Consider the following 18,846-nt stretch of genomic DNA (forward strand, 5'->3'; position numbering starts at 1 on the left):
TTCTATTTGCTGGAATTGATTTTGAATGAGAGCTTTTATCTTTCATTTTGTACAGCTGGTATCCCTGCAACTTCCCTACTAGTGCCTTCCAAGATCATTGCCGAGGTTTCTTATCATGGTGACTCAGTGGTTAGCACTGGAGTCTGAATGTTCTCGCAGGTTTCCTCTGTGTTCTCCAGTTTATAAAAGACATACTAATAGCCAGTTTACATTGTGAGCCCTGATGGAGCCCGTGATGATGTTGCCTGTAAAATGTTGTGGAAATTGATACCATTGCATTTGTGGCGACTGGAGCATCACAGATCAAAAGGGGTGAAGACTCTGGCCAAATAAATTACTATGGTCAGGGACCTTAATTAGAAAATGCAATCTAGCGCTGGGAAAAAAAAAATGATCGCGCACTGCTTTAAAGATATTTTCCAGTTATAGGTTTCCCCCTTCTCCAGGTAAAGCACTGCCTCTCTGCTGCTGCTCCAGTAAAATAAAAAGCTTAAAGGGAACCTGTGAGGCTCTCATAGACTTGCATTGAGTTGTGACCTCCGGTGCGCTCCATGAAACACTGAAGCTGCCGTCAAGTCCCAAATCACCGGTGAAGGACCGGAGTGGCAGTATTAATGGAAGAGGATGATAGCGGGTGTGTATAAGAATGGACAGCGGACTTAGATTTAAAGCCTCACTCTAGCGGTGAAATACAAAAAAAAAAGATGCTGGAGTAGTGCTTTAAGAGAAGCGGATGAGAATCTAGTCTGCACATGACTGTGATAATGCAAATCACACCAAGCAGAGCCATGTTTCTGTATAGTGTGTATCATACACACAGTTAGGATTCAGCAACCTTGAAGGCTGGACAATCCCATTAATAACTTTTTTGTATAATTGAATGTACATTTAACCCTCTGATCATTATTGCTATCTGAGAGATATACAGTATCTGGCTTATAAGTCTGTTTTCATTTTTATTTTTTTAGGCTCAGGGCTTTGTCAAGTGGGGGCTCTGTTATTTCCCCACCCCTCTCCCCAGCATTGCCAAAGTATAAACTTGCAGACTATCGGTACGGCCGGGAAGAGATGCTAGCACTTTATGTAAAGGATAATAAGGTAAACCATTGTTTCGCAATGTCTCGTCTTTGTTTTATAGTTTGTGTAGAAGTTGCTGTTTATATTGCTTTTCTCAGACCATTTAATTGTGGCAGATCAGATTATCGTTTTATTTATGACAAGTTTCCTTAGTTCGAGCTATTGAACACGGGCAAATAACTAAGGTATAGGAAAGGTCAAATCGGTCTTCTTTTTGCCAAAATGTATTATTATTTATTATTATAGCGCCATTTATTCCATGATTTGGCATTGTTATATCTGTACCAATTAATAGACTAGTATAATATTTATGCAACAGAGTAAATGCCAAAACAAAACCATAAAAATAACTGATTCACGGTTTTTGGTCTCTTTGCCACCTGAACATAATAAAATAAAAATTGATTAAGTCGTACGTCACCCCAATCATACCAATAAAAACAGCTCGTATTGACTGTAAGTATGTAAAATAAGTGAATAAATTTCAACTAAAAAGTGCAAACTTACTGTATTAGAAGGTGAAGAGAAAATATCCAAAACAAACAGGTGCCTTCTGGAATTCTGTTACTAAGGTGCCTGCATAAACTGGGAGCTGCCCATGTCTTTAGTTGGCCACGTACACTAAGGAAAATAATTGTGATACACTGTCGATTTTAAATTTACCTTTACCATTATCTGTATAAAAGACACCTATCCACACGATCAATCACACTACAACCTCTCCACCATGAGCAAGAGCAAATAACGGTCTAAAGGCCGCTTTACACGCTGCGATATCGTGACAGATATAGCTAGCGTGTGTACCCGCCCCCATCGGTTGTGCGACACGGGCAAATCGCTTCCCGTGGCGCACAACATCACACGGACCCGTCACACTACCTGCCTACCGACTTCGCTGTGACCAGCAAAACGCCTCCTTTCTAAGGGGGCGGTTCGTTCAGCGTCACAGCAGCTTCACTGAACCGCCGCCCAATAGAAGCAGAGGGGCGGAGATGCGCGGGACGTAATATCCCACCCACCTCCTTCCTTCCTCATTGCCGGCGGCAGCAGGTAAGGTGAGGTTCCTCCTTCCTGCTGTGTCACACATAGCGATGTGTGTTGCCGCTGGAGTGACGAACTACTTCGTACACTGATCAGCAGCAATATTTGAGAATGGACCCCCATGTCACCGATGAGCGATTTTGAACGTTTTTGCGACGATTCAAAATCGCTCATAGGTGTCACACGCAAAGACATCGCTAAAGCGACCGGATGTGCGTCACAAATTCCATGACCCTAACGAGATCGCTCGGGCGATGTCGCAGCATGTAAAGCCCGCTTAAGGGAACCAGGGACCTATTTGTAGACTTGGAAAAGCTGGGATGGGCTATGGGATAATTGGCATGCAGCTTGGTGAGAACCCAACAACTGTTGGTGCAATTATTGGGAAATGGAAGAAACACAAGTTGACTGTCAATCTTACGCTGTCTGGGGGCTCAATGCAAAATCTCACCTCGTGGTAAGGATGATTCTGAGAAAGGTCAGGAATCAGCCCAGAATTACATGGGAGGACCTGGTCAATCACATGATTAGAGCTGGGACCACAGTCTTAAAGTAAGTTAATAAAACACTACGACGTCATGGATTAAAATCCTGCAACGCATGCAAGGTCCCCCTGTTCACGCCAGCACATGTCCAGGCTCGCTTAAAATTCGACTGGTTATTTGGATGATCCAGAGGAGGCATGTTTTCAGATGAGACCAAAATAGAACTTTTTGGTCTCAACTCTACTCGCCATGTTTGGAGGAAGAGTGCAACCTCAAGAAGACCGTCCCAGCCGTGAAGCATGGAGATGGATACATCATATTTTGGGGTTGCTTTTCTGCAAAAGAGACAAGACGACTGCACCATATTGAAGGGAGGATGGATGGGGTCATGTATCATGAGATTTTGTCCAACAATCTCCTTCCCTCAATAAGAGCATAGACGATGGGTCGTGGCCTGGTCTTCCTGCATGACAATGACCCAAAACACAGCCAGGACCTCTAAGGAGTGGCTCCGTAAGAAGCATTTCAGGGTCCTGGAGTGGCCTAGCCAGTTTCAACACCTACACATAAATAGAAAATCTTTGGAGGGAGCTGAAACTCAATGTTGCCCACTGACAGCCCCGAAACCTGAGAGATCTGGAGAAAATCTGTATGGAGGAGTGAGCCAAAATCCCTGCTGCAGGGTGTGCAAACTGGGTCAAGAACTACAGGAAACGTCTGACCTCTGTAATTGCAAATATAGATTTCTGTACCAAATATTAAGTTCTGTTTTTCTATTGGATCAAATACTTATTTTATACAATAAAATGCAAATTATTTAAAGATCATACAATGTGATTTTCTGGATTTTTTTATTCTGTGTATCACACTTGAAGTGTGCCTATGTAAATAGTGTATAAATATTAGATGAAGTCCATGATGTAAATGCAGAAGTCCTTGAATGGCAACAAACTACGCGTTTCAGACGCTTCTGTGTCCTTTGTCAGAGCATCTGAAGCGCGTAGCTGTATGCCCCTCGAGGACTTCAGCGTTTACATTATCTTGAACTTCATCTAATATTTTTTCACTTTTTTTTGTCTTGTGTGGATTTAGATTTTAATCTATCAATAAAGGACTTCAGTTTTATCGTTGGAAGCTGGATCTTTGTTAGGATGTACCCTGTCCTCAGCCAGAATAGGTGGAACTTGGGTTCAGTTTGCTTGCTTTTTCTCCTCAGCATCTTAACTTCTGAGACTCCAAAGAGGCTATTTGCACATCACACAAGGGTTCCTGACCTGGTAAATATTTTTTTTTTTAAGGGAACCTGTCATTTACCTGCTGGGCGGTCCAATACGATAAGATCCAATGGGCATCGCTACTCTTCTCCTGAGTCCGGCACCACCTCTATCCTTGAGATCGCTGTCCATCTTGCTTCGTGTGGATGACGCGTCCTACGTCATCCATACAGTTACCTCCATTGCGCTCATCCATATGAATCAAGGTCAGCAATCGCACAAGCTGGAGGGAAGACTCCAGACCCAAGCGCCCATCAGATCGGATCACCCCGCGGGTTAGTAGGGGACAGGTTCCCTTTAAGCGCTGCAAATATTTTCTTATTTGGATTTTCAGATAACTTTTCTTATTTTGTGGCATGTGGGGCTCCCACCCTACACCTAGCGATCATGTAACTGCTGGGTCAGGAGGTGGAAATACCTTCAGTGCTTTCTGTTGCTGTATAGACAGCTCGTTCAGCGCTGTATATGCAGCGATTTGAGAAGGCAGAGACCGTAATAAACCGTCACAACCTTCTCTAAGGGGAGCTCCCATGTGTCTGACAATTGGCTTGCCGCTGATGCAGGGATATGGGCATCTGCTCTAAAATGCAATGACCGTTTAGAGCATCACCAAATAAAAATTAGACCTTTTCCTGGGCTACTAAGGACACACCTTTCTGAAAGTACTGCGCGACCCAGTGGCAGTATAAGGGTCAGTAAGCATTTAAATTACTCCCCTCAAGAAATATCAAATCAATAAAATATAACATTTATTTTCTGAGGAGAAATGTAATTATTTTGAAGCCTGTAACCTTCATTAACCCATTAATAAGGGGCTTTAATCCTTCCTGATGCTTTTTATGGTACAAACACATGCATTTTGTATTCTGTTAATCCCCGGGGAGCAGGATTTAGGTCATAGGTCCTGGATCTAATAAAATCCAGATCAGCTCTGATTGGAACAAGTATTACAGCGTGTCAGAGTTTACTCTTGTGCCGGTAAGAATGCTTCATCTTGGGCTATTCCCACTTTTGCTGGTGATAACAGAAAAGGAAGAATAATGGAAAAATACTACAGCAGAATTTAATTGTGCACCTGATGGTCTGGAAGTCCTTCTAATCTCCCTTTTAGTAAAATCGAAAAATAGCCATCCTTTTGAGTCCTCATATTTCAGTGCGCACATTAACTCATTAGGGAGCAGACAAATTTTTCATTGCAGAATATAGTCAAATCACACTTCTTGCACAATTTTCAGCCTGGCGTATCATTCAGTAAGCCTATGATTGCCATGGTAAGCCATCTGTTTCATGTAATTGTGTCGGTGGGGGCTGATGAGACCCTATTTAAATGTTTAAAGTGCAGAGACTGGCACGTGCTCTGTCTTGTGTAGTTGCTAGCTATGTAACACAGCCAGTATCTGTCTAGTATGTAGCAGGCTCAGCTTCTGAGTCTGCTCTAAACATCCCTTTATCAAATTAGAACAAAAATGCCTGTCATGGGTCCTTATGGGTAAAAGAGAAGCGGTCAGTATGATTTTGTAATGTGAATGAAGAGCATGGATGTAAGGATGCTGTAATTCTGATTACATTGATACCTTTGGTGAAGAAATCCACTTTGTTGTTCTTCTTTCATTACCATTTGAAGATTTCTACTAATTAGACTTCAGTGCACAGGGGCCGGACTGTTATGATCCGGAACCATGGAAGATCACAATAGATCATTGGCAAAAAGGTGACAAGAGCATTGGCAACTAATCTGGCTGCCATCCCCTTACTAACCATCAACACTAGAAGTAGCTGAGGGGTGAACTAACATCCTATGCACCGCGAACCCAGCCGGAGAACTAGCTATCCTAAAGGAAGGAAAGATGAATAACTCTCTTCCTCAGAAATAGACCTCAAAAGGTATACCAAGCCCCCCACATTCAAAGACTACGGTGATATAGGAAAATACAATACACAGAAGGATGATGGGATCAGCAAATTTGAGGCCCCACTGACTAAATAGGAAAGGATAGGAAAGGGGCTCATGGTAGCCAGAGAAAAACACTACAAAAACCCAAATACCTAATAGTACAAAAAGGTCCTCAGATCGCACGATCTGTACTCTGTCCTATATCAGGCGCTCTTGTCAAACCAATGAACAGAAAACAGGAACAATTACAAATTCAAGAAGCAACAAACACATGGACTTATAGGAGCAAAACTCCAAACATAGCTGCAGGGAGCTTCCCAGTTAAGCCACATAGAGGGAAGATTCCTGCATACAAATAAACTGACAATAACCTCAATAATTGACAACCCAGATATGAACAAAACAAAAACATAAGAAAAAAAATCAAGCACTTATCTGGGGTAGATGTGGTCAGAAGCAAGATGAAAAGGCTGGTGAGCTACAGGACAATGATAACCGGCTCAGACTGCCAGGAGGCCAAGGTTAAAATAGGCAGAAAGTTAGCAATGGAAACGCCCATTGCTCCAGCACACCTGGTCTCTGTCCAAACCATTCCTGGCCACAAGAGGGAGCCTCACAGCAGTAAAAGCATAACTGACATTCACAACACCGGACTCTACAGAGTCTTTTCTCCTTCCGGTCTGTGGTTACATGACCCCTCCTCCTGCCTCTGGGCTGTGATAGACCTGTGCCTCCTCTTGAAATCTCAGCAGTGACCTGTCATTCAAAGATCAGAGGCAGTGGAAGGGTCGGGGAATCACAAACAGGGAGAAGACCAAGTGCACAGTCTAGCTTCTGTGCACCAAAATCTGATTAGTAGAAAAGTTGAAATGCTGATGAACAACAAAGCAGATTTCTTCACCAAAAGTTTCAATATACCATATTTTTTGGATTATAAGGTGCACTTTTCCTCCCAAGCCTGGGTGCAAGACGCGTCCTACGTCATGCACACAGGCAGGCATTGAGGTCCTGCGCAGGCACACTTTGGTCTGCCCAGAACAGGGCTCAGAAATGCCATAACGCAATAGGATTGTCTGCACTTCTCACAGTGGTCGGATTATCCTGTGGATAGATGAGAAGTTTTAATGCTAGAAATAGCCCATTATTGTGCAGTAGAAACATTGCCGTTCTTGTTGGATTAATTTTGCAGTAGTTAAAAGGTTGTGTTGCCAGGATATGATTGTGCGCTGTCCGCCGTGTGCAAGAAGTAGGAGGTTATGAAAACAATGCCTTTTATTAGAAGGTTCTACACAAACTGTTTTTCTTTGTCGCTCCATTGGGAGACCCAGACAATTGGGTGTATAGCTTCTGCCTCCGGAGGCCACACAAAGTATTACACTCAAAAGTGTAACCCCTCCCCTCTGCCTATACACCCTCCCGTGCATCACGGGCTCCTCAGTTTTATGCTTTGTGTGGAAGGAGGCACACATCCACTCACACATCTCCATTTTAGTCAGCAGCAGCTGCTGATTGTATCGGTTGGAAGAAAAGAGGGCCCCCACGGGGCCCCCGGCATGCTCCCTTCTCACCCCACTAAGTCGGCGGTGCTGTTAAGGTTGAGGTACCCATTGCGGGTACGACGGCCGGAGCCTCATGCCGTGTTTCCTTCTCCATCCCTGAGGGCTCTGGTAGAAGTGGGATCTGAAGCGGTCATCCAGGTTCTGGGACCGTGCTCCCTCCGCAGCCCCTGAGGGAATCTGCTGGACAGGAGCTTATCTATCCTCAGGGACAGGGCCCTGCATCCACGAGGTACTCTGTGTCCCCATGGGGACGGTGTATGGAGCGCCTGGTTTCCGGACGCCGCAACTGACTGCTGAATTGTGAAGACCGGGGACTACCGCGCCGACCGCGCCTGCTTGTCGGCCGCGGTATTAAATTTAGTCCCCGGCTTCATCGCGGCCTAGTGGCAAAACTCCCGCCCCCAGGCCTGTCTATCAGAGATAGGGGCGGGACAGCCGACCTGACGTCGGATGTGAGGGCCGGGGCATCCTGTATGCTCCCTCCCCCCTCACTGATCACTGTGGGGACCCCAGATTCCCGCACTTTTCCTAACGCCGCCCATGGCTTCACTCCTCCCCTGAGAGCTCCGGCAGCCATCTTTAGGACATTCTGCCGGTGGAGAATCACAGAGAACAGCTCTGCAGCTCTGGGAGACCAGGCAGGGAATCTGGAGCACACACACCCCGCTTTTTAGCGGTCGGTAAGCCACACCGGTCACCCGGTGTTGGTCTCCTTGGGTGCCGGTATAGATACGTATATATATACTTATTTCTGTTCGGCCGGGCTGTATACCCTTTTCTCTATATACCCTCAGTGATCACGCTCCTAGGACACAACAGCATGTCGGCCACAAGGAGCAAGGGCACTAAAGCACAGGGTTTTTTTGCGACATGTACCTCTTGTAGGGCCATGTTACCTGCGGGTTCCACCTACCCTCACTGTGAGCAATGCTCGACCCCTGTTACGCTTGCTCAGCCGGAGCCTCGGTCACTAGTGGGCCCCTCGGCTCAGGCAGACCCCCCTGCTTCCACTGTCCAGGTGGCAGCGACAGAGTTTGCAGTTTTTGCTGAAAAGCTCTGAGTCACTCTCACAATCCATGGCTCAGTCTATGGACAAATGGTCTGCCAAGTTGCTGGAAGCCCTGCAGTCCAGACCGGTCCTTACACAGGCCCCGGACCCGGTTAGATCGGCGCCTCCAGGTCCCTCTCCGGCCGGGGTGGGCCCTAGGTCTCACGTGGAGGACTCCTCCACGGACCACAGTCCCAGACCAGCTAAGCGGGCTCGCTTGGAATCTTCCCCGACTTCTTCACGCTGCTCGGGTTCCCAGCTTGAGGACTCTCTGGAGGACGAGGCGGAGGTTGCAGCTCAGGGCTCGGACCCTGATGTTGCTCTCAATCTTGATACACCTGAAGGGGACGCCTTAGTAAATGATCTTATCTCGTCCATCAATCAGGTGTTGGATCTATCTCCCCCGCCTCCACCTATAGAGGAGTCGGCCTCTCAGCAGGAGAAACACCAGTTTCGGTTTCCCAAACGTACACGGAGTGCATTTTTTGATCACTCTAACTTCAGGGATGCCATCCAGAAGCCCAGAGCGGTTCCGGACAAGCGCTTTACTAAGCGCCTTACTGACACACGTTACCCCTTCCCCGCTGACGTAGTTAAGGGTTGGGCTCAATGTTCTAAGGTGGATCCCCCAGTCTCTAGATTGGCGGCTAGATCTGTGGTTTCGGTTGCAGATGGCTCATCACTAAAAGATGCCACTGACAGGCAGATAGAACTCCTGGTTAAATCCATCTATGAGGCCACGGGAGCGTCTTTTGCCCCGGCTTTTGCAGCCGTGTGGGCACTCCAAGCTATCTCAGCTTGTCTGGCTGAGATTAATGCGGTCACACGTACGTCTGCCCCGCAGGTTGCATCTTTAACCTCTCAGGCGTCGGCGTTTTCTTCCTACGCCATGAACGCAGTCCTAGACTCTGCTAGCCGTACAGCGGTGGCATCCGCTAATTCTGTTGCAGTCCGCAGGGCCATGTGGCTGCGCGAATGGAAGGCAGACTCGGCTTCCAAGAGGTTCTTAACCGGTTTGCCGTTTTCCGGCGAGAGATTGTTTGGCGAACGATTGGATGAGATTATTAAGGAATCCAAGGGAAAGGACTCCTCCTTACCCCAGTCCAAGCCTAAGAGACCTCAGCAACGAAAAATACAATCGAGGTTTCGGTCCTTTCGTCCCTCCGCCAAGCCATAGTCCTCTTCGTCCAATAGACAGGACAAAGGCCAGAGGAACTCCTATGTATTCTGTATCTTCCTCATAGCAATGAATCCAACCGCTCTAATTATCAGTCCCTTAGATAACTGTATGGTTTTACTCACTCTACAGCTTCCACAGATAGCTCAACTCAGCACAACGATGACTTGTAGGAAGACAAGGAGAAACGCTGTAGTTTTCTTCTAGAATCTTGTATTAAGTACAAAGTAAATGCAGATGAAAAGGAATAATCTGTACAGGGTTGCAGACATGTCTCTTCAGCAATGATTTCTCTAGACTAAACTGAAGGAGAAGGGAGGAGCATTCTATACAGAAGCCAACTAAGGGAGGTACATAGGGACAAACTTCATACAGTCTAATCTACCTAGTAACAATAAAGGAATTTCCTGATAGGAGGAAAAATATGCAATGCAAGAATTATATACAACAGGTTGTTCCCATTCATGGGACACAACACTCCCCGTCTGAAATCATATGATTTCACAAGTCCTTCTACGACGTAAGGAGTCGATCCTGTCCCTCGATGTCACGAAACCTGTAACGAGATAAGAGACAACACAAAAAATGCAACGTAATGCACTGAATTCAAGTCCATGCTTTGTTGATGACGCATTGTCCTTGCGTAAAAAATGAAAAAGTAGAAAAATGTTAAACATGAATTCAAGTTCAACAAACCCATCTTCAGATTGGGGAAGCCGCAAACATGCCAACTCTTCCTCCAACCCAATAATCCAACGGTAAAGTTTTAATCCAAAGGAAAAGTTCGAGGTTCATTAGACACGGACAGTTGTGTCTCAGTACAGCAGGGGTAAGGAAAGGTACGCTCCCCGCCGTGGCAGTGTCCAACGAAAAAGTTAGTTCATGTAACGTCCTCCTTTGGTAAAGGTAGCACGAGTTCGGTGACTGGACGAATCACACACATGTGACAGCCGTGGCACGTTGAAGACTTGTAGTTGGTGAAACAGTGAGCAGTGTGAACAAGACAAGCTACGGCTCGTACCTCAGATGACCAACTTGAGAAGCGCTCGAAGCGATGAGATCTCAACTTCTGTTTTGATGTCACTGAAGTGTAGCGAGCGGAGACGACCGGCCTAATTTCCTTGTTGGATTCTGGTTCCACCAGCTCGTACATGTTGTCAGCGTAGTTATCGCAGGTCTCCTCGTATAAGATACTTGGAGGTGTCAGCCACATGTTGTCGCCGAGTTTGGATGTAGCAGTGAGTCTCGTTCCTCGGTCGGCTGGGTTTCGTTCGGTGGGAATGTGGTGCCACTGTTCAGCATGATTTCTGTTGAGGATATTTTGCGTAATCTCGACAAAGCATTTCTCCATCTCTGGTTGTCTTTCCAAAGTGCGTTTTAGAGAGAAGAACCTTGCGGTTGCTTGCTGGGAGTTGTTTGGCAACCTTGACCTTGGAGACCGAAAGGGTAATGGGGCTACCCAACTGTTAGAGTCGTTTTGAGAGAACTCTTTATCCATAATCTTTATGAATTCTTTGTCTTCTCTCATCGAAGCCAATTTGTTGTCTTCATTTGTAGACTCGAACGCTGTTGACCCGAAGTCGGCATCCCAGAGATGATATGCGTTCGCGCAGTCGGGAGGCTGCTGTCGCCACCTGGTGTCGCTCAGCCTCTCTTTCACCCCGTAGTGGTGCGGACATGATTGAAAGTGAGTGCCGCGACCGTTTGGGAGGATGTGCGTCTTGTAGGAGGAGATCGCGTCGGGACTCTTCACTTTGCCTACGCAGACGTTTCCTATGATCACCCAGCCTAAGTCGTAGCGCTGAGCGAATGGCGCATCGTGTGGCCCGTTGATGTGTTGGCATACTTTGTGTAGCCGGAGGATGTCCCTTCCAATCAGAATCAGGATTTTTGCACTATGATCAAGAGGTGGGATCTTGCTGGCGATAGTTCTCAGGTGAGGGTGGTGAAGAGCTGCCTCTGGCGTTGGAATCTCTTCCCGGTTAGCCGGTATCTGGTTGCACTCGACGAGTGTCGGTAGAGGTATCTCTACGGTATTTTCCAGAGATGTTACCACGAGACCACTGGCTCTTCTTCCGCAAGCTTCTGAGATGCCGCCGCAAGTACCTAGTGTATAAGGGTAGGCATTTCCTTTTAAGCCGAACAAGTCGAAGAGTTCAGACCTGGCAAGTGACCTGTTACTCTGGTCGTCCAGGATGCTGTACACCTTCACGGCCCTTTCTGGGTGACCTTTGGGATATACCCTTACTAGGCATATTTTCGCGCAAGACTTGTCCCATAGATCTTCTCCGCAGACTGCGGTGCACGAGGAGGATACTGTGAGGTGGTTCGCAGCTTGGCCTGTACTCTCCCCGCCATGACTTGTGGTAGGAGAAGGTGTAGGTGCAGGATCAGGCTGAGATGGGTGCAGCGCTTGTACGTGATCTGTGCTGTCACACTCCATACACTTAATTGTAACATTACAGTCCTTGGCAAGGTGTTCTGTCGAGGCACAACACCTGAAACATACCCCAAACCTTTTCAAGAGTTCCTTTTGTTCTTGAAGGGGTTTCTTCCTGAAGCCAATGCACTTCTTCAGGGGGTGTGGCAGCTTGTGAATAGGACATTGGCGGTTCGGATTTTCCGCCTTCCCGCCTTCAGTGCCATTGTCTGGTGCTGATGGTGTAGGTGGTAGAACGTCGGTCTTCTTGACTGATACTGGGCCCCTACGGTTTCTGTCATTTTGATGAGGGCTCTCATATCCGGGAGCTGGTGAAGTGGAGGCGGTTGGTTCTCCACAGGTGAAGCTGGGGTCTGACTTACGTTCCGCGATGCCGTTGATGAACTCGCAGAAGTAGGAGAATGGAGGGAAGGAGACTTGGTGCTCTTTTTTATAGTTTGTTCCTACCGTAGTCCACCTTTCCTGCACGTTGTAAGGTAACTTGGCGACTATGGGTTTCACCCCACGAGCGGTGTCCAGGTAGCTGAGGCCAGGTAGGTGTGTGTCTGTTTTGGCCAGCTGGAGCTCAGACAGCAGGTCGCTGAGTTCCTGGTACTTTGAAGCATCCTTGCTAGATATTTTGGGAAGGTCGTATAGTTGTTTCAGCAATGCATCTTCAATTGCTTCAGGACTGCCGAAGCCTTTCTCTAGCCTGTCCCATGCGGTTGCGAGACCAGTTGTTGGGTCGCTGATGTAGACGGATCTGAGTCTCTTGATTCTCTCAGTAAACCGTGGCCCTAGCCACCTGATTAGCAAGTCCAGCTCTTCAGCAGCTGTAATGCCGAGGTCACGCGTTGCGGTTTTGAAGGCACACTTCCACCCTCTGTAGTTTTCAGGCTGGTCGTCATACTTTGTGAGACCGGTGTTGGTGAGTTCTCGGCGGATCATGTACCTTGCAAAGTCGGACATGTCTGATCTTTGCGACGTTTGGGGCACATTTGTTGACTGCGTGGTGCTGGTTGCGTGATTCGTAGCTTCTTGGTTCGGGAACATGGGAAAGTATGGAGTGGCGTAGGCGTTTAGACCAGTGATCGGTTTGGTGTGTACAATCTCTGTTGTATACGGGGCTGGAACTACATAGTTGTTGGGAGTGTAGCGCCTTGCCGGCATGTTAGGTTGCATGTAAGTTGCATACGGAGGTTGCTGATGTGCAGAGTGTGGCTGTGCATTGGAATATGAAGCTGGTTCAGGCTTAAAAGTCTGAGGTGCATTGGACTGACCTGGAAGGCTGGAAGCTGTAGGTGGATCAGTGTCTTGAGGCTCTGGAGAAGTGTTAGCACTGACGGGAATGTTGATGGTAGTTGGCGGTTCGTCGGCTTGGCTCAGCACGTAATCTCTTGTACGCTTAAGTGAGTCTTCTGTGTCGAGATCACACAAACTGGCGCTGCCTTCTTGGCTCCCACCCAGAGCTTGCTCAAAGACTTTTAGCCTTGCCATGGCCGCCACATGTTCACATTCCTTCTGAAGGGCTTCAATTTCTGCTTCCTTGCGTGCAGATTCTGCTTTCATCTCCGCTTCTTTGCATGCAGATTCTGCTTCCTTGCGTGCAGATTCTGTTTTCATCTCTGCTTCTCTCTGGGCGAAGATGGCGTGTACTTTTGTTGTTTCTGCTTCAGCGCGCGCCTTTATGAGCTGCTCGCTGAGGGTTGAGTACCTTGATGAGCCTGATTTGAGTGAGTGCCTTGAGCTCTTAATGGACCTGGATTTGTAAGATGCCGCTCCTGACATTTGCGCAATTTTTGCTTCAGTCTTGCTCACAATGTCGCGCACGGTGCGGTCTCGTTCAGCATTAAGCTGTTGGAAGTCCTGTAGTTCTTTTTCAGACTCAGACGTATTTGCTCTCAGCAGGGTAGAGGAATATTTTTTACAAATCTCCTTGTAGGACTGGTATGCTGAGTACAGTTGTTCAAGGGCTCCCTCTGATGGTAGCTCATGAGCACCGGGCGCAGATAAAACAGTCACTTGTTTTTGCACTCTTTGCCACAGTAATGCTGTCTGGGTAAATAGTTCACTTCTGGCCGTTTCTAGGTTCTCTTTAACCTTCCATGTTGGTTTGGTCAACCGCTTAGATCTTTCACTGTAATTTGAGTGTGAGACCATGTCTTCCTCTTGTTGCTTTAAAGCAGGTAGGGAAATTGTTCTCTCTGACTCCATCAGGAAGGGTGAATACTGCCTGCACTGGTTGTCAGGGAAACAATACAATGTTGCAATCTCTGCAGCCAGCAGTCTGTTTTGCAGGATGTATTTACTGAGTCTCTGGCTGCAATTTACAATTAGCTTATGGGGGATTCTTGGTTTATAGCTGCACACAGTTCTGATAACAGGTAAATACTTTACAGGGCACTTTGTAAGAAGCTGCTATAAAGTTTTATGCTGTGGCTTGTTATCAGCCCCTTGGGGTAATCCGTTCTCTGGATTGTGTGTAGTATAGCACTCCTGGAAACAGGTTCTTTACTGATATATGTGTACTAATCCCGGTCACAGCTAAGGGTACCTTCACACTTAGCGATGCAGCAGCGATCCGACCAGCGATCTGACCTGGTCAGGATCGCTGCTGCATCGCTACATGGTCGCTGGTGAGCTGTCAAACAGGCAGATCTCACCAGCGACCAGTGAACAGCCCCCAGCCAGCAGCGACGTGCAAGCGACGCTGCGCTTGCACGGAGCTGCCCTCTGGAAGCTGCGGAGACTGGTAACTAAGGTAAACATCGGGTATGGTTACCCGATGTTTACATTAGTTACCAGCGCACAGCTGTGTGTGCAGGGAGCAGGGAGCCGCGCACACTGAGCGCTGGCTCCTTGCTCTCCTACCATAGCTACAGTACACATCGGGTTAATTAACCCGATGTGTAATGCAGCTACATGTTCAGAGAGCAGGGAGCCGCGCACACTGCTTAGCGCTGGCTTCTTGCTCTCCTAGCTGCTGTACACATCGGGTTAATTAACCCGATGTGTACAGCAGCTACATGTGCAGAGAGCCGGAGCCGGCAGCACAGGCAGCGTGAGAGCTGCAGAGGCTCGTAACTAAGGTAAATATCGGGTAACCACCTTGGTTACCCGATGTTTATCTTGGATACAGCTTACCTCAGCTGTCAGATGCCGGCTCCTGCTCCCTGCTCGCTTCATTTGTCGCTCTCTCGCTGTCACACACAGCGATCTGTGTGTCACAGCGGGAGAGCGGCTTTGAAGAAAACGAACCAGGGCTGTGTGTAACGAGCAGCGATCTCGCAGCAGGGGCCAGATCGCTGCTCATTGTCACACACAGCGAGATCGCTAATGAGGTCACTGCTGCGTCACAAAAAGCGTGACTCAGCAGCGATCTCGGCAGCGAGCTCGCTGTGTGTGAAGCACCCCTAATCCTTTTCACTATTCTGTATCTTCCTCATAGCAATGAATCCAACCGCTCTAATTATCAGTCCCTTAGATAACTGTATGGTTTTACTCACTCTACGGCTTCCACAGATAGCTCAACTCAGCACAACGATGACTTGTAGGAAGACAAGGAGAAACGCTGTAGTTTTCTTCTAGAATCTTGTATTAAGTACAAAGTAAATGCAGATGAAAAGGAATAATCTGTACAGGGTTGCAGACATGTCTCTTCAGCAATGATTTCTCTAGACTAAACTGAAGGAGAAGGGAGGAGCATTCTATACAGAAGCCAACTAAGGGAGGTACATAGGGACAAACTTCATACAGTCTAATCTACCTAGTAACAATAAAGGAATTTCCTGATAGGAGGAAAAATATGCAATGCAAGAATTATATACAACAGGTTGTTCCCATTCATGGGACACAACACTCCCCGTCTGAAATCATATGATTTCACAAGTCCTTCTACGACGTAAGGAGTCGATCCTGTCCCTCGATGTCACGAAACCTGTAACGAGATAAGAGACAACACAAAAAATGCAACGTAATGCACTGAATTCAAGTCCATGCTTTGTTGATGACGCATTGTCCTTGCGTAAAAAATGAAAAAGTAGAAAAATGTTAAACATGAATTCAAGTTCAACAAACCCATCTTCAGATTGGGGAAGCCGCAAACATGCCAACTCTTCCTCCAACCCAATAATCCAACGGTAAAGTTTTAATCCAAAGGAAAAGTTCGAGGTTCATTAGACACGGACAGTTGTGTCTCAGTACAGCAGGGGTAAGGAAAGGTACGCTCCCCGCCGTGGCAGTGTCCAACGAAAAAGTTAGTTCATGTAACGTCCTCCTTTGGTAAAGGTAGCACGAGTTCGGTGACTGGACGAATCACACACATGTGACAGCCGTGGCACGTTGAAGACTTGTAGTTGGTGAAACAGTGAGCAGTGTGAACAAGACAAGCTACGGCTCGTACCTCAGATGACCAACTTGAGAAGCGCTCGAAGCGATGAGATCTCAACTTCTGTTTTGATGTCACTGAAGTGTAGCGAGCGGAGACGACCGGCCTAATTTCCTTGTTGGATTCTGGTTCCACCAGCTCGTACATGTTGTCAGCGTAGTTATCGCAGGTCTCCTCGTATAAGATACTTGGAGGTGTCAGCCACATGTTGTCGCCGAGTTTGGATGTAGCAGTGAGTCTCGTTCCTCGGTCGGCTGGGTTTCGTTCGGTGGGAATGTGGTGCCACTGTTCAGCATGATTTCTGTTGAGGATATTTTGCGTAATCTCGACAAAGCATTTCTCCATCTCTGGTTGTCTTTCCAAAGTGCGTTTTAGAGAGAAGAACCTTGCGGTTGCTTGCTGGGAGTTGTTTGGCAACCTTGACCTTGGAGACCGAAAGGGTAATGGGGCTACCCAACTGTTAGAGTCGTTTTGAGAGAACTCTTTATCCATAATCTTTATGAATTCTTTGTCTTCTCTCATCGAAGCCAATTTGTTGTCTTCATTTGTAGACTCGAACGCTGTTGACCCGAAGTCGGCATCCCAGAGATGATATGCGTTCGCGCAGTCGGGAGGCTGCTGTCGCCACCTGGTGTCGCTCAGCCTCTCTTTCACCCCGTAGTGGTGCGGACATGATTGAAAGTGAGTGCCGCGACCGTTTGGGAGGATGTGCGTCTTGTAGGAGGAGATCGCGTCGGGACTCTTCACTTTGCCTACGCAGACGTTTCCTATGATCACCCAGCCTAAGTCGTAGCGCTGAGCGAATGGCGCATCGTGTGGCCCGTTGATGTGTTGGCATACTTTGTGTAGCCGGAGGATGTCCCTTCCAATCAGAATCAGGATTTTTGCACTATGATCAAGAGGTGGGATCTTGCTGGCGATAGTTCTCAGGTGAGGGTGGTGAAGAGCTGCCTCTGGCGTTGGAATCTCTTCCCGGTTAGCCGGTATCTGGTTGCACTCGACGAGTGTCGGTAGAGGTATCTCTACGGTATTTTCCAGAGATGTTACCACGAGACCACTGGCTCTTCTTCCGCAAGCTTCTGAGATGCCGCCGCAAGTACCTAGTGTATAAGGGTAGGCATTTCCTTTTAAGCCGAACAAGTCGAAGAGTTCAGACCTGGCAAGTGACCTGTTACTCTGGTCGTCCAGGATGCTGTACACCTTCACGGCCCTTTCTGGGTGACCTTTGGGATATACCCTTACTAGGCATATTTTCGCGCAAGACTTGTCCCATAGATCTTCTCCGCAGACTGCGGTGCACGAGGAGGATACTGTGAGGTGGTTCGCAGCTTGGCCTGTACTCTCCCCGCCATGACTTGTGGTAGGAGAAGGTGTAGGTGCAGGATCAGGCTGAGATGGGTGCAGCGCTTGTACGTGATCTGTGCTGTCACACTCCATACACTTAATTGTAACATTACAGTCCTTGGCAAGGTGTTCTGTCGAGGCACAACACCTGAAACATACCCCAAACCTTTTCAAGAGTTCCTTTTGTTCTTGAAGGGGTTTCTTCCTGAAGCCAATGCACTTCTTCAGGGGGTGTGGCAGCTTGTGAATAGGACATTGGCGGTTCGGATTTTCCGCCTTCCCGCCTTCAGTGCCATTGTCTGGTGCTGATGGTGTAGGTGGTAGAACGTCGGTCTTCTTGACTGATACTGGGCCCCTACGGTTTCTGTCATTTTGATGAGGGCTCTCATATCCGGGAGCTGGTGAAGTGGAGGCGGTTGGTTCTCCACAGGTGAAGCTGGGGTCTGACTTACGTTCCGCGATGCCGTTGATGAACTCGCAGAAGTAGGAGAATGGAGGGAAGGAGACTTGGTGCTCTTTTTTATAGTTTGTTCCTACCGTAGTCCACCTTTCCTGCACGTTGTAAGGTAACTTGGCGACTATGGGTTTCACCCCACGAGCGGTGTCCAGGTAGCTGAGGCCAGGTAGGTGTGTGTCTGTTTTGGCCAGCTGGAGCTCAGACAGCAGGTCGCTGAGTTCCTGGTACTTTGAAGCATCCTTGCTAGATATTTTGGGAAGGTCGTATAGTTGTTTCAGCAATGCATCTTCAATTGCTTCAGGACTGCCGAAGCCTTTCTCTAGCCTGTCCCATGCGGTTGCGAGACCAGTTGTTGGGTCGCTGATGTAGACGGATCTGAGTCTCTTGATTCTCTCAGTAAACCGTGGCCCTAGCCACCTGATTAGCAAGTCCAGCTCTTCAGCAGCTGTAATGCCGAGGTCACGCGTTGCGGTTTTGAAGGCACACTTCCACCCTCTGTAGTTTTCAGGCTGGTCGTCATACTTTGTGAGACCGGTGTTGGTGAGTTCTCGGCGGATCATGTACCTTGCAAAGTCGGACATGTCTGATCTTTGCGACGTTTGGGGCACATTTGTTGACTGCGTGGTGCTGGTTGCGTGATTCGTAGCTTCTTGGTTCGGGAACATGGGAAAGTATGGAGTGGCG

At 47.7% G+C, this 18,846-nt stretch overlaps 1 protein-coding gene across 3 annotated transcripts in view; it reads left to right on the forward strand.

The window, feature by feature from the left end:
• The window catches only part of GIGYF2 (GRB10 interacting GYF protein 2), a 308,508-nt gene that overhangs the window by 26,659 nt on the left and 263,003 nt on the right, over positions 1–18,846 (forward strand). For all 3 annotated transcript variants that reach the window (XM_075340885.1, XM_075340887.1, XM_075340886.1), the window contains exon 3: positions 969–1,098. In XM_075340885.1, coding sequence (XP_075197000.1) covers positions 969–1,098 — 130 coding nt within the window. The remainder of the gene's footprint in view (positions 1–968; positions 1,099–18,846) is intronic.

The sequence above is a fragment of the Anomaloglossus baeobatrachus genome, chromosome 3 (assembly GCF_048569485.1).
Source record: "Anomaloglossus baeobatrachus isolate aAnoBae1 chromosome 3, aAnoBae1.hap1, whole genome shotgun sequence".
NCBI classification, from domain to species: Eukaryota; Metazoa; Chordata; class Amphibia; order Anura; family Aromobatidae; genus Anomaloglossus; species Anomaloglossus baeobatrachus.